Source organism: Ambystoma mexicanum, chromosome 7q (assembly GCF_040938575.1).
Source record: "Ambystoma mexicanum isolate Mex_15411 chromosome 7q, UKY_AmexF1_1, whole genome shotgun sequence".
NCBI lineage: Eukaryota > Metazoa > Chordata > Amphibia > Caudata > Ambystomatidae > Ambystoma > Ambystoma mexicanum.
In genome coordinates this window covers 138,328,807-138,345,844 of record NC_090941.1, presented here as the reverse complement: position 1 = coordinate 138,345,844, position 17,038 = coordinate 138,328,807, and the positions used below count along the sequence as shown (strand labels likewise).

Here is a 17,038-nt window from a genome sequence, read left to right as displayed (position 1 = left end):
GTCGTCTGTTGCCTTTCGGCCAGTTGTTTCACAGTCAGCTAATCTCTGTTTTATGTCAGCCTGTTGGTTTTGGTGAAGCCCCCAAATGTTGCATCATTTTGTAATGGCTGTGTGGTTAGATCTTGATTGGTGTTGGTCAAAGACTTGCCATTGCTTCAGTATTCCCAACTGAACTAAAGACTAAGGCAAGCAAGAGGTACAAGTTGGTAATGTGTAAATTACAGAAAGATAATCTTCAACACATAGTCCTTGTCGGGGCAATAATGTATTTCTTTCACAAAATCGCTGTTATTCGGAATCGACAAGCTCTAGGACTGTACTTTGGGACTGATGGTGTCTTGCATCAATTTAAGTTCACACAGCTCCCTTTGATTACACAAAACCCGCCCATTCTTTTGAGTGGAACCAGAAGAAGACCCTCGGTTAAAAACAACAGTTCCCTCAGCTCCCGTCAAAGCTCTGCCCTATATATATATATATATATATATATATAGGCAAACTCAGAAGTCTCTTCTATCACACGCTTTTACAAAATTTGGTTGGCGTGACCAGGTACAATTGTTTAAAGGCTACTTATTCTAAAAGAAAAAAGGCCTCTTCACATCATCATCAATGTCTCCATAGCCACAAGAAATGTCTTCCACATTTTACTGGAAACTGACCGTCTAACAATCAAATATTTCATCACGATCTCATTAGCAAGTCACCATAATGGGGGACCAGTCTGTTTAGCGAAATAAAGAATATCTTAGTGCAAAATAGTAGAAGGTTGTACCACTGTTCTTGACGTAGAAATGTGCCATCTCAGGTTCTCAGTTGAACTTTGCCATTTAGGATTATGTGCACATCAACATGTTTTGACTTTCTATTCACATACACGAACTTTTGTGAGACGGGAGAGATGAAAGGACTCCCTTTGGGTACCATTTTAATCAACTCTTTGGGGAGTACCATACCTGCCTCTAGGTATGAGCAACATTTGGCACCACTGCTGCCTGAATATCATAGCCCTAAATGTGCTTGGTAGTGAGTGGAGCCTGGCCCTGGTCGGGTGGAGGATGCTTTTCCTTGGTGAAGAGTGTCATCTAATGCTTGAAGTTTGCAGAAGAGCTTTTCAAATCTAGTAAAAAATACTTGTGGTCTGATGCAGAAGGACATCTTGCTCACTCTGATGATGATGCTGACAGGGCGGGTCTTTGTGTCAGGCAGTGCAGGCAGCTGTCTGATGTGTCAACCACTAAGGGGCACTGCACCAGTAGTCCGACGATAGTCCATCAACTTAGTAACTCATAAAAAAAAGTTTGTAAAAAAATAAATTACTACTGTTCGTCACTCACTTGTTGTGTACGTTTTTATTATGCTAGGAGGGAGCAGCCTTAGGGCAGCAAATAGCAACATGTGTTGCGTTCACTACCACGGGTGGCACCAGCCAGGCCCAGGCCTGGCCACACGTGAAATCCTTCAGTGCATGCCCTGCACTGACACAGGGGGTTGATTTATGGGCAGCCTGCCCTTCTGTGACCCTGTGTCAGTTGTGCTGAAATTGCCAAAGGAATCGGGCTGGATCAAGGGCCAGAAGGACGTATGCAGGTGCCCTGCAAGGAGGAGCCCAGAAGCCACCCTTGAGCCCTGCCGGCTGCCACTGCCAAATTGGCCCAGCGGTGTTTACCGTTATAATTATGGTAAGTAACTGTATCATTAATGTATATCCTTACTGTAAATCTGAAGAAACTCCATATGTCTCAGTGAGCGCAGGCTTAGAATATGTATTTGTTTTTGTTTATTTATTTTTGTATAGCGCTCCTGACCCAGGGGTATATGGGCACTTAAACATCAAGTTACAGGCAAAGGTGAGGAACATTTGTACATTTGTGCAACATATGTATAGTTACAAGAAAGCAGATAGTAACACGCAGACATAGTAAAGGATACATTCATACATTAGGCATACATTATTTATTGAGTAACCAAGTGATGACCTTATTTCTGAAAGGTTGGAAGGTGGGGGTGCATTTGATATCCAGTGGGATAGTGTTCCACAGTTGTGAGGCTAGAACTGGGAAGCTGGATCCACCGGCTCTTTTAAGGGAATATTTGGGCACCATCAGTTGTAGTGTATTGGAGGATCTGGTGGTTCTGATATTCTGTTTTAAGGTGAATGTATTGGTTAAATAGGGCGGGGCTAGGTGGTTGAGAGCTTTTTAAGTGAGGCAGATGGTTTTTAGGTCTATTTTTTGTTGGATGGAGAACCATTTGCATGAAATTCTTGTAGCCGAGATATGTTCTCTTCTAGGAATATTGAGAGCGGCACGGAGTGCATTGTTTTGTAGAACTTGCAGTTTATTGATTACCGTTTTGTTGGCACCTACATAAAGGCTGTTACAGTAATCCAGTTTGGATTGTATAAGTGCTCTGGCTAAAATGAGGCAGTTGTTGGAGGAGATCAAAGGTCTGCGGGCCCTAATTAGTTTACCAGGGTAAGCAGTGGCTGAGCCGGTCATATTAATTTGTTTGGCGAGGTTGGTATTCATGTCTAAGTAGAAACCAAGCGTTTTTAAACTCTTAGCGATGGGAATGGTGTTACCGTCAATGGTGAAGCTGGTGTAACTAGGGCTGAGATTCCGGATGGTATTAGGTGAGCCGACAAGGAGCAGTTCGGTCTTGTCATCATTCAGGCAGAGGCCATGTGTGGCCATCCATGCCTGAATGATGGAGAAGACTTCATTGATCCGGTTGGCGTCCGAGTTGTAATTGCCGGATAAAGTGAGGAGTATCTGGGTGTCATCTGCATAGTTAGTGTAGGTGACACCCAGATGCTCCAGCTTGTCGAATAGGGGCTTTGTAAATATATTATACTAAGTGGGTGAGACACAATATCCTTGTGGGACACCGCATGTAATGGGAATAGGGTTGGCTGCTGCTAGGGGTGAGAAGACCTGCATGGTCCTGGTGTCAAGGAAGGATTTGATCCATGTGACCGCAGAGTGGGAGAAGTGTGCTGCCGATGACAAGTGGTTCCACAAGATTTTGTGGTCAACCAGGTCAAAGGCAGCGGAGAGGTCAAGGAGAAGAAGGATGGCAGCCCTACATTTATCTTTGAGTTTGTCTATCTGGCTCTTGAGATCAACAAGGGCCGTTTCCGTCCAATGTTGAGAACGAAAGCCAGATTGGCGAGTTCCTAGTAATTGGTTTGTCTCAAGGTAATCCTGAATTTGTAAATGGGCCACTCTGTCAAGTTTTTTAGTAAGAATGGGACAGTGGTAATGGGTCTATAATTCGTGGGTATATCTGGGTCAAGAGTTTGTTTTTTTAACAGTGGTAGGACCCAAGATTGTTTCAGATTACTTGGGATCGTGTTATTGGAGAATGACAGATTTATTAATTTGGTAATGAAGGGGTAAAGATCCCTTGCTGCATCTTTTATGATCTTTTATGATATTATCCACGTATTTAAAAAATCACCCTTTAATTCTTAATCTTTCGGATCTGTCTTGCCTGTTTTCGAACTGGACCTCCAAACTATTCTGTGCTTTGCCTATTTTTCCAAGAAAACTGCAAGCTTGCAGAATCACACAGGAAGGCAGAATTACTGAAGACAGGAACTTGACCCATCAGCGACACGACAGCTGTCCAGCCACGAGACCATATATCCATCATCATCATCTCATGTGTTCATGCATTCACCCATCCATTCATTCGTCGGTTTACTGTCAGTGCACCATGCATGCACAGTCATCCTTACATGCACCTGTCCACCCACGCTGACTATACACACACACACCCACCAATTCACGCAGCCATTCCGCTATCTACCTAACTAGCCTTCTATCATTAGCTGTACGGATCGGATGCACCTGCAGGCTGCATCCATCTCTCGTGGATGTCTACAATCTATTTTCGAGCCCACTCTTATGTTCTCGCTTCTGGCCAATATACACCAATGCATGCGCTTACCTGTGCAGACCCCTGCATTGCTCTACGCATCTCTAGGTTATAATGTTTACATATGGGCATGCAGCTGCCATCTTCCCAGTACCCCCTACTGCTGTCTTGGTTCAAGGTGTTGTAAGCTGGGCCTATTCTTGAGCCGGTCACTGGTGTCTGGACTGGAGAGCCATGCTTCCTACCCCGGCGTGGGCATTGGCGGCCCAGAAAAAGGGATGTTGGCATTTACGGCCTGGCCGCCACCCACTGAATAGCCCCTTCCTCTGTGCTCTAAACGTAGGTGTCTATGTTTTGCTATATAAGGCGCTAATTTGACCCGTCTGCGTCATGTATAACACCCGCATGAGCTATCTCCCCTGGTCGTGGTGCTCCCAGTTGTCCTTCAGGCCCCAGGCCTCTCCTCCCAGACCTTAGGCGCAGCAGCGGCTGCTGTCTCCAGAGGCTCCCGCTGGAACGCTGCACCCAGGACAGACTCCAGGGTACGCAGGATGCAGTTGTCTTTGGGCAGCGCTGGGCAGTGTCAGACCTCTGGTTTTGTGTGTGTGCAGATGGGGTGGGAGGGCTAGCAGGTGCGTGGGAATCATCAGTTATATCCGATGGGGAGGGTGCACTGTGTGTCCACACCTGATTTTATATGTGCACACGGCAGGTTCACAGGGAACTAAGCTGTCTCCCATCCTCCCTGGAGGCCAGTCCGCCCTGTCTCCTTGGTGGGCTCCGGGGTAGTTTCACAGCAGGAAAAGATTAGCTTAGATTCAGCAGTGTAATGAGTACATATAACGATTGCAGTTTGATGTAGCTTGTTTTATTATTTTAAGCATTACTTTGCGAAAACGTAACAGCCATTTTCACTGTCGTTTCTGCACATTTTTAGATTTCCCCCCTAATTATTTCACTGCCATTTCCATAATATTTCCACAGATTTTCTCATATTATTTGGCAATATTGGACAGCCTCTAGTAACTTAAGTGTATGGGAAATAAATATTTGTTGCATACAAGCCTGGCATGTGCCAGTAGTAACTCATTTCATTTTGCTAAAACCTTCCTCTATCTCACTTGATCTCCCTATCCCAAATCCATCTGGTTCAACATATGGAAGGACAGTCACCTATTCCTTTATACGCTAGTGTGGGTGGGCACACCCATCCAAAACTCCTCTAGAGGTTCTATTCATGTTTAAACAGCAGCACAGCCAGACAAAGGTTGCCTAATCATTTTCTGGGATGTCCTACCTCCTGGAGGGCAGCGGGGTGCAGCGAGGGGAAGCGAGGGACGCTTGACATATTTCACCATAAAACATACCTGAAGTAGTATGTATTTAAACAAAGATATATTGGAGTAGCTTTGCAGTGAAGTAGGAAAAGTGTGGGACAGATAAAAATTAGTGAAGGAGAGAAAGGATGGAGGTAGGAGGGTGTAGGAAGGGAGGAGGATACGACGGAAAGGTATGGGGAACACACAGGCATGTTAGAGCTCTGTAATGTCTGGGGATGGAAAATTGTGTCTTTGTTTGGATGTGAGCAGTTATGGGGTCGGGTAAAGGTGAATGGTATGGGGATGGATAGTTCTGGGACGGTGTCAACAGACCCCATCAGGGAGCTGCTGTGCAACAGAGGTTGTAGGATATAGGATGGAAGTTAGTGCTCATCTCGAATACATTACACAAAGGTTGTGTTGGTGTGTTTGTCAGAGATCAGGTAGACAATAAAATATGCCTTTGAAATTTCTATTGCATTTGTATTTCCATCTAGTTCTTTATCAAGTGTCCTATAAACAACTTTTGTAACATACAATTTTTTGAGTTGCCATTTTTGGGGGCGGGGGAAAGGGGCGTCAACGATGCTTCCTGCCTGGGGTGCAATCTGGTGTAAGACCGGCCCTGGATGCTGATATCAATGTTAGTGAAAATAGAACATGATTGAATATTGTATTGCAAAAGGTGTTAGTGAATCATTTGAGCAAACCGTATGATAAGATGCAATTCTTGGCAAAGCTATTCCATGTTTCCACCTTGACAACTAACGCAGTTAAACAATCGTGGAATATCGTTAAGCTTTTAAAGCACAGTCACTCTGGATTGCTGAACTACAAATCCTGTTGCTGAACTGTCAATGTTTTTTACCATACAGAATGTTTCCTTTGCTTAATTCGCAATGTCTTCCAAAGTAACTTTCTTGTTTTGATTAGCAATAATTATTACTCAGAAATTGTGGTGAAATGATCCAATCCCAGCAAATGAATTGCACCTTTCTCCAGCCTATGAAAACTGTATTGAACTTTCTTTGCTATCTCTTTAGTCCTTCGCTTAAACAGCAAATTCCTAAGAACCTGCGCCGTAAACTGAACACATTAAAAATGACATATTTGATCAGGTGCTCTGACCACACTGCCATCTATAATGGCCCAATAGGAAAGTGGCATTTCTACCAATGAGGAGAACCCATATCGACAAGGAACTGTCACAATAAGTATAATAAACCAAAAGTGTTCCTAACACTGTTTTACTGTAGGTAAAATCTGATATTTACAGACCCACCCAGTTATATTATTAAGTAACCAAAAATATATTGAATATACTTGCGCACAACATCCAATACATTTGTATCTCAAATATTCCTGTTTTATCAAAAAACGTATTCAGTAAAAGGAATTAAATTTTAAGCAAAAAAGAACATTATTCAATAAAGTTTACACACAGCAGGCAATTCAATGTACACTTCTGTTTATCACACTTTTCAGTCTCATACATTGAATACAATGACATACATGTTTCGACTACAGTTCCTCAATCATTTATTTGTCACATTGTTCCTCAGCGTCAATAATGAATAGTTTACAGGTCACCCACAATAATATTTCCGCTTTGGCATAGTTAATACAGCACATCTATCCTAAATTATTAAATGGTCTAGTTTATTTCCCGCTAAAATATTTAGGTCATTTTTAATAAACCAACTCCACTCATTGGTTATCTGTTATTTTCATAGACATTGGCAAAAGCCAATAAATGCAGTGAATGCATTGCAGAGACATTTTTAATCTAACTGTGGCCAGTAGGTAGCAGACACAGAAAACCGAAATCAATGGAATTGGGGTAAATCTAGTTAGATTAGGAAAGTGAATTCGTATGATCCAAACAATAGGAATAACGTTGGTTTGATTGCCTTCACTAAGAGGAGTGCACGTTACTCTTAGATGTGATAACTGCAGTGTTTGTGTGGTTTAGCTGCTCTTGCATCGTTGTTCTTCTCCAATTAATTTTCCATTTATCGCTGTCAGCCGTTTCAACCCTCTTTATGGCCTAGTTTTTATAACCCCCTTGCAGAGCTTTCCAAAATCAGAAGCTGTAGGTTTTGTACTCTAAAGGAGCATGCTAGCCTTGCATAACATTATACCCTATTCCACAAACTCCATTAAAAGCGAAGTATGTGCAACCACATCCATACGCCATTCATAGTTTCTTAGATTAACTTTATTTATGGGGCGGTCCCAAAGCACACCTCTGTTAATATTTGACTTGGATTACTTATACTTGAGTCATGCACACTTTACAATTTAAAGTGTTCCTTTTTTATTGAAACAATGCAATTAATGATTATTCCAGACTTTAAGCTCAATCAAGCCTGCTATGTTCTGTAATCTTTCCAACCTAGCCAGGGGCTGAACGCAATGGCAATTTGTGCAGATGATCTATTGACTTTAATGTAATGCTCTGGCTGAAGTTTGGTAGTGGGGTGGGCAGCTAAAGGTTTACATGGGTCAATCACATGCTGTTCAACCCTAAGCCGCAGAAGGGTTGTTTTATCATCTAATCGTAACACTTTCTGCCATTTAATTTAAAATGTTGTTACACTTAAGAAAAAAATGAGCGCTTGGTTTCATTTTCGTTGTTCTCCATGCAATGAATGCCTAGGGTTTTAAAAAAAAAATGCTACATTTTATTTTAGGAACCGGTCTTGTTTACTGGAACAATGAGGAAAAATCTTGACCCTTTTGGTGAGCATACAGATGAAGAGTTATGGAATGCATTAGACGAGGTAAGTTTACAAAAGACTTCTACTGAGCTATGTCTTTATATATTTGAATGTGCATGCTGTCTTTTAAACATTTGATCCAGTAAACTTTCCAGTTCCACATCCTCAGGATACAAGTAAGCCCCATCAACTGTCAATCAAGATGGGTATATATATTTAACTATATATATATATATATATATATATATATATATATATATATATATATATATATATATATATATATATATATATATAATACATGTGTATATATAATATACCTGTATATGAACACTGTTGTCTTCCATCAAAGCGCAGAGCCTGCTGAATTGCAGCAGGTGCCTCAGAGCAGGGGAAAGGCATACCCCAAATAAATACACACCTCACTCAAAGTTCCCAGCACCGCTCCAACATATAGCGAGCTGACACAAACTTAAAAAAGATCCGGGCACTCGTTCTGATAAAGTGCTAGTGCTGTAAAAATGTATTGAAAAAGCCACACCAGCAGAATACAACTGGAAACATTATTCAAATGGCTGAACACTTTGCACTTTGATCGAAGGCAACAGTGTTCTTGTTTGGTTTGACAAGCTGCCGCCTCCCGCCCAGGTACGTGCGTATTTACGCTGTTTATTATCTTACATGCGCAGTGCCCTTCACTGTTTTGTTGCATGTGAGGGGTAACAAGCTTTGGTGATACATTTTCACACTGCAGTCTATAGTGCCCACTTTAGGAATGTTTACTCATTTTGTAAAGGAAATACAATTCGAGTAGGATTCTGTTTCGTTCCTAGCTCCTGTCAATGCATTCTTGGTTTGTGTTTAAGTGCTTGACACAGATGATCCATTCCTAAATAGTCCCGTTTAGGATGAGCAGGACATCTGTGCTGTGTTTTGTATTTTTGGGGGGGGATTTGTTGAACTGAGGTGCACTTCCTAATTTCTTGCATCCATTATGGCTGAACAAGTTGAAGCTAGATGATTGGCTGTGGCACAAGTTTTTGTTCAAGGAAGTTGTGGCGACAGGAGACAAAAATGAATCTGCTGTGCCATCGGCTGGACTGACATTCCAACAAAGAATGGACAAACTAGAAAGGTTGAAAAAATGAGAAGTGTCCAAATGGTGGGAGGCGACGACTCTCCAAATGTATGTGGAGAAAAAATGGATCCCGAGAGGTTTGAGCAATTTGACGATCCCAACATACAACATACAAAGATGTAGATCCCCTTTTGTTAAATGAATGGTCTGAGCATAATAACATACTAGCATACTAACAGTTGTTCCTTTGATGATATGGGCATGCTAATTAAGGTTGTGAAATCTGATTGTGCCAAATTGATTAAAGAAATATAAGAGATGGAAGAACAGTTATTCTCTTTGAATGATGGGGATGAGTGTAAAAGAAGAATGCCCAGACTTGAAGAAAATAAAGAAACATTTGAAGGGGAATTTCCCCTACGTAAGCAACAAAGGTTTTGGAGGGATAAAATGGATTATGAACAGAACAGAATTTATACTTTTGGCAAATGTTTTAATGAGTACATCACAGAGCAGCAGAATGGAACTACAGAAATAGCAAAAGAATAGAATTCTCAGCTAGTTCAAAAATAGTAATCTGATATGGAAAGAAGAACCATTTGTTTAAACATCCTAGAATAATTTATTTGCTCCATATGGAGACCAAGGCAGAGAGAAAGGCAAGGGGAAGGATTCGAGGAAGAGGAGGCTTAGCAAGAAAAGCACAAGAAGAAAAAGTTGATTAATCAGAAAGATTATTAAAGAGCTGTGTGACCCACTTTGGCAGAGGCCAGAGATTGAGGGCAAGAGAGTGAAGAATGCAGAATGAGCACTTTAGATCTTCAATATCTCCAAGAGGGTCATTGTGCCTGCTGAAAGATCTGTATTGGAATTAGGGCTTTCATTCTCCCTGGTATGTCCTTTGATGATACTGATTCACGTATGGATCTCTTTACATTTTTGAAAAATTGAGCTTAGCAAAATATAATTAAACTAAGATACAACCAGATAAAACCTCTCATATTTTGGATAAAAGAGTAATGCATCTGTTACCTGTTAAGGATTTATCAGCATTAATATATGTCTTGATAATTTGCAAGAGGATGACAGTGGCATTGCAGATGTGGATGCCGATATGATGTTGATGAGATGTGGGATTTTTAGTGATGCCAATACTGAGCATGATTTGATGGTTAGATCTAGATTTTGACCTAATATCATCAATGAGAAGAGTGATGTATTTCAAGAATTGGTTCTTAAAGAATTTAAGAAATTGAGTGACTCAATTCCAAAGCAGGATTTTAATCTCATGTTGGAGCAAACCCATGCTATTAGAGATCTGCAATCTGCAACTGACATCGTCATTCATCAAGCTGACAAAGGTGGTGGAGTGGTAATATGGGATAAGAAATTATATCTAGAAGAGGCATACAGTCAACTTTGCAATACAGACTGTTATGTACCAGTTAATGAGGCCATTTTATTAGAGACTAAAAATGTGTTTCATCTCTTGTTTGGTGGTTGGTTTAAGCCTGGTATCTTTGATTGGGAAGATGTGATTTTAAGTTAAGAATAACCATCCTTCGACCCCAATTTTATACTTTTTACCTAAGTTGCACAAAGATCTTTTACGGCCACAGGGAAGACCTATTGGATCACATTTGGAAAACCTGTCTACATTTTTAGATCGTTTTTTTCAATTTTTTGTCAAGAGTCTGAATTCCTATATTAGGGACACCTCAGATTTATTGTTGAAACTTGATGACATCAATTGGGAGTCCTCTTCTGTCCTGGTTTCTCTGGATGGGGTGTCCCTATATACAAATATTTCCCATGAATTTAGCATTCTTGCTTGTAAGTATTATTTGGACTCACGGTCCATTAGTTATAAATATCAGAATGCCATGCTTTTAAGTATGCTACATTTGTGTCTCACTCACAATATTTTTCTCTTTGAAAATTAATCCTTGAAGGAAACAGTTGGTACAGCTATGGGTTCATGCATGCCTGCAGCATACGCCAATCTGTATATAGGTTGGTGGGAGGCAACCATAGCATGGTCCGATAGGTGGTGTGTATATTAATCGTATAGTACATTGGTACCGCTTTATTGACAATCTGTCTCTTATTTAAATATATGGAGTACCTTAACAGCAATGAACTTCATTTCAAGCTTATTGAGAGATTAGTACAGCAATAAGAGAATTGGTTATGCGAGTACAACACAACTAATGATATCTGTAAATGTGGTAAATGTAAAATGTGCAATCGTGCAAAGGTTGGTGATATGATACAATATAGCCAGCAGAAGCTCTGGAAAATTGGACAGGCCATCATTACATGCATCACTAAATTTGTGGTAAGTTTTTGTTGGATTCCCACGATATTGGCGCTGCGTACACAAGATTTTCTGATGTTCATTTGATTTGTTTGATCACAATTTGTTGAATAAGGAGAACACTTGCTCTAATATTGTGCCAATAGGTCTTTGTCACTGAGGGTGCCGACATGTGTTTTGACCAAACAACGGTCTCTATCATATCAAGGCTATGTTAGTCATATATCATGCATTGGTTTTTACATATTAATAAGATGTCGGATTGTACACGAGTGGCATATCATGGGACCCAATTTGTGCCACAAGAGGTGAGAAGTGCAAAGTGATTGATTTTTTTGACGTGCATTTTGTGATAAACACAGGTAAATTTCAGTGGGTTGAAATCACATTGTCATTAGTGCATCATAAGTTTAAAACCTATTTATGTTTATCACAGTAATTGTATGATTGCATGTAAGTGGGAATAGTAAGGATAGAGTCAGGTTGCAGCAAGGAAGGAAGAAGAGAGAGGACAATGTGTCATGATTAATATCAGTGATAGGCTCGGCTCAATTGTGTCATGTCAGTAGTGTGGAGTAAGCTCACCAAGTTTGGACGTTCTGAGGGAATGGAATGATGAGGCGTGATGCATGGACTTAATCTTGGTAAGGTGCATGGAGTAGTGCGTCTGGGGAAAGAAAAAGTTATGTGGGCAAATATTTGTAACCAAGGTCGGGTTTAAACCGTTTCCTAATCAAGGCTGAGCCTGAGTGGTTGCTTTTATGGTCGTTAGACCTAATAAGTAAAGGGTATGAATCGGATTGCTATGATAAGGAACTGGTGATATCGCGCTTGAGTGTGCAAGTCCAGTAAGGTGCTCGTGCTTAGAAGTGAGTGTGTCTATATGAACCCTCAATTACAGTGAGAGTCAGTTAGCTCTTCCAAATATAAAATGGCTAAAAGTCTCACAGGGACGGGGTTATCCAAGTGTCCTGTCTGTTGGTTTATTCCAAGGTAAAGGTGATGAACAAGTGTAAAGACCAATAGCAGGCAAGCACAGAATGGGAGTAGTGGGTGGGCGGTGTCTTGGGGTTTTGGAGTGTATGGGTGATGTGTCACTTTGAGAGCGGTGTGTTGGGCTGGGGATGGTGTTACGTTCAGCATCACGATGACTCGACTCACACTTAAGTATTTATATGAGTTTATTTACAACGGAGAGTTCCCCTCCAGCATCACGGATCCGATGTCGTTATCTCTGCCCTGCTCTAGAACAGAGCTCAGCAGACACACGTCACCCAGAACCCGAGCCAGTGAAGATTCTCATATAGTAACATTGTCACACAGCTTACATATCATAACATCTCCCCCTTTATATTTAAACAAAGTGTGACCATACCTTCCTTTAAAATAAAACAACAGAACTTTAAAAGAAGTTATTCAAAACATATAGCTAAACCACCAAAAAGGATACATATCGTTGTTGCTTCACAAGCATAACTGATGAACCCTTTAAAATAAAGAGTATTAATAATACATGAAGTCCTTCTTGAGATATGGCACTCTATTCCTGGGTTTCACCATAAAATTATTGTCCTTCATCACATATGCAACATTGGTATGCTTGCTTGTTGACTTTTCTTCTGTTTTATTGACATCTCTCCACTCCACTCTTTTGGCAATGTCAAGAGTTCGCTCCACTTTCTCATCTGTCTTGATCACATCATCACATGACCACCGATTTCCATCCTCTAATACTACAGAATTACTGGAGCAACTCACTACCCTCTGCGGAGAGCGATATTTAGAGTCTCCTTTTACAACCCTTCTGGGCTCTTTCACTCTAACCCAGTCACCTTCCTTTATAGTGCTTTCCTTCACATGTTTCTGTCTGTCATAATATTTCTTATACTTTGCTTGTTTATCTTTTACTCTCTTTACACCAGCTTCCATGTCAACAACCCTATTGTTCCTTTCTGTTAACCAAGCTGGTCTCAGTCTGTTGGTAGCAACTCTTCCTCTCATCATTGTAAATGGTTCTACCTCTGTTGTGCAATGTGGCGTAACTTTATATGTAATCAATGCCTCCTTAAGGATCTCTCTCCAAGAAATGTTGTTTGCTACTGCTAATTGGATGGTGTCTTTGATAAATCGATTCATCCTCTCAACCAATCCATTTCCCATAGGATGATATAAAACAGTGGTTCTGTGTCTAATGGCTCTTTCTTTGAGGAATACTTGTACATCATTTGACATGAATTGTGCCCCATTATCTGATATCAACTCCTGAGGTTCTCCTTCCCTGTCAAATATTTCCTCCAGAAATGTCTTGACTTTTATTGCAGACATAGACTCCTCCACAATACCACATTCAATCCACTTAGAAGTATAGTCAACCAGTACTATGATGTAAATTTTGTGAGGCTCCAATATTTCAAATGGCCCCGAAATATCAATGGCTAACTTTGTCCACACAGATCCTGGTATCTCTATGGGTTGCAAAGGTGTGGCTCTGACAATCTTCCCTTTGTCACTCACTGCACATGCAGAGCACTCTTTCACCATGTTTTCCAACTCATTCCACATCTTCGGCCACCAATAAGTCTCTCTTACTCTTCTTTTAGTGATATTTCTCCCTATATGTCCTTCATGTGCTATTTGCATGATCTTCTCTCTTAAACCCATGGGCGGCACAATACGATCACCCCGATATATGCAGACTTCATTGCAGAACATTTCCTCTTTCTTGCCTTCCCATGACAACATCCCTTCATGAACATTCTTCCAGTCACTCTTTATTGCCAATCTAAGTTGTTCTTGTTCCTCATCTGCTTTGACAGCTTCCATCCAATCTTCCTTAGTGAAACCAGGATGTATTTGTGCAATGACGCTGTCCATTTCCATTTCTTCTCTATTGTTACCCTCATCACCTGAGGAACCTGGTAATCGAGACAAGCAATCTGCGACTACATTACTTTTACCTGTGGTATACTTGATAGAAAGATTGTATTGCATTATAACAAGAATCCATCTTCTAATGCGAGGAGATGTTAAATGCGGATTTAAAATATGGATCAATGGTTTGTGATCAGTTCTAACTTCAATGGGAATACCCCATATTAATCCTTTAAAATGTTCCAAAATCCACATCACAGCCAAGGCCTCTTTCTCTATTGTAGAATATTTTTTTTCAGCATCTCTGTGTTCTAGAAGCAAAAGCTATTGGAACAACTCTCTCATTTTGAACCTGTTAAAGTACACCTCCCAAACCTGAATTGCTTGCATCAATCGATATAACTGTTTTGGCACTACAAGCAAACATTTTCAAAACTGGGGCTTTGTTAATTAGCTCCTTGATTGTTTCTAATTCATTTTTACATTCTGTTGACCATCCAAACGTCACATTTTTTTTTCATGAGATTTCTCATGTGTGTCGTCTTGTCAGTATAATGATCAATGAACTTTGCATAATATTCAGTTAAGCCCAACAAGCTCCTCAATTGATCTTTATTAGATGGTTCAGGAAGTTTCAATATAGTATTCACTAGAGCTTCCTTGGGCTTAATTCCATCAGCATCAATACAATGACCCAAATAAGTTACCTCACTCTTTTTCACTTTGCATTTTTCAATTTTCAGAGTAAGACCTTTTTGTTCTAATATCTGAAGAACCCCAAGGAGCTTGGCATCATGATCCTCCTCCGTCATAGCTGATATCAAAATGTCATCTTGGAAATAGTACACTCCAGGTAACCCCTCAAATAAATGTTGCATTAGTCTCTGAAAGACAGCAGCTGCCGACGCTAGGCCAAACGACATCCTTTTAAAACGAAAGGCCCCCATCGGTGTTATAAATGATGTGAGATGTCTGGAGTTTTCCTCTAATTCAATCTAATGATATGCTGATGATAAATCAAGTGTGGTAAAATATTTGGCCAACTCCATAGTGGTGAGCATTTCTCCTATATTTGGCAGGGGATGGCGATCTATCCATATGTTGTTATTCAAATCTCTTAAGTCAACACACATTCTAATAGCCCCATCCTGTTTCCTTACTATAACAATGGGGGACAACCACTCAGAGCATTCTATCGGTTCAATGATATCTTGAGAACACAACTTTTCCAATTCTTTCTTCAAAGGATCACGTGTTCCAACCGGTATATTTCTCAATTTATGCACAACAGGTCTCGCTCCTCTTTTCAGGACAATGCGATGTTTGAAGCCCTTAAGCATTCCAATCCTATCGTTAAATATTTCAGGAAATCTCTGAACCAAACTATCAGGAGAATCACAACATTTATCCATGACACTTAAAATAGGCTTGATTTCTCCCGGATGAATTCTAATCTTTAGAGCTGCTTGTTCCCACCAACCAACTATGGCAAAACCCTTGAGCGCCACGTATAACTTGCAATAAGTTTGTCTCCCTTCAAAGGACAATTGTACCCAAACATAACCAACAATGTCAATAGGGGATTTGCCATACCCTGTCGCTTTGACTCTTGTCATATTTAGATCCTCCATCTTCTTATCTAAAACTCCTTCAAACGTGTCTTTGTCTACTATAGTATATGGAGAACCAGTATCAACCATAATCTGTATGGTCCATCAACATTCATTGGTACCCATGGACCCATTGCCTTTCCACTGGATGAAAGAGCCAATATGTGTACTTCATCTTCAATCTCATTGGAAATTGCCACTACTCCATCTGGCTGATGGGTCTCTTCTATAGCTCTCACTCCTGATACAGAGTTCTTACTGTTAAATCTATGTCCTCTATAAGTATTTCCACCCATGAAATATCTTTCTCTTCCTCTGATACTTCTGCACATCTTGCCATAGTGCCCAACTTGACCACACTTGAAGCATTCAGCGTTAACTGCCGGACAGTCTTTGTCTGGATTGACATGTTTAAACCATCCACACTTGTCACAATTAGCTTGAGATCTTGAAAAGGTATCTCTGTTTTGCCATGAACTTGTTCCCATATCAGATCTCACTATTTTTTTTACCATAGCAATCAACGACTCCTCATCTTTATTCAGACTTTCGTTCTGGACAGTTTGAATAGCACTCTTATCAAGTACCTCTTGTTTATTTTGTACTTCTCGCATGCACTTATCTCCCAGTTCAATGGATCTTGCAATTTCCAGTGTCTGTTCTAAAGTTGGATTTTTCGCTTGCTAGAGTCTCTGTTGTATCTTGGGGTCAGCCACATGTAAAACTATTTGATCTCTCAGGTTCTCATTGGCTATTCCAGAAAAATCACATGTAGCAATGAGACCCCTCAATGCCGCCATATACACATCAATCGACTCATTTTTGAGTTGTTTCCTGGTAAAGAATCTATATCTTTCCAGGACAACATTTGTCTTATTTCCAAAGTGTTTGCTCAGTTTTGTTAACGCTATATCATACTTCCTGGAACTGGTCGTAGCATCACCTGAACTACCACCAGAATCTGCATCCCCCGGCAATGTTCTGAAAATTCTCAATGCTTCTGTCCCTATACAGCTCAGCAATGTAGCTTCTTTCAAATCATCACTGAACTTTGCACCACCCATAGCTCTCATGTAGACTTGAAAATTGTCTAACCATTGTTCCCAAGACAAAACAGGATTTCCAGGATGAGCCAAAAACTTTTCTGGAGCTGGTATATTCTGCATTTTTATGCTCTAAGTGTGCTGGTATCTGTACTGTATATTTCCCTTACAAAGTCTATTGCCGTTAAATGGTCACTT

General features: G+C 40.5%; 1 protein-coding gene across 2 annotated transcripts in view; it reads left to right on the top strand.

The window, feature by feature from the left end:
- The window catches only part of ABCC4 (ATP binding cassette subfamily C member 4 (PEL blood group)), a 2,280,107-nt gene that overhangs the window by 2,131,913 nt on the left and 131,156 nt on the right, over positions 1–17,038 (top strand). For both annotated transcript variants that reach the window (XM_069639145.1, XM_069639144.1), the window contains exon 27: positions 7,895–7,984. In XM_069639145.1, coding sequence (XP_069495246.1) covers positions 7,895–7,984 — 90 coding nt within the window. The remainder of the gene's footprint in view (positions 1–7,894; positions 7,985–17,038) is intronic.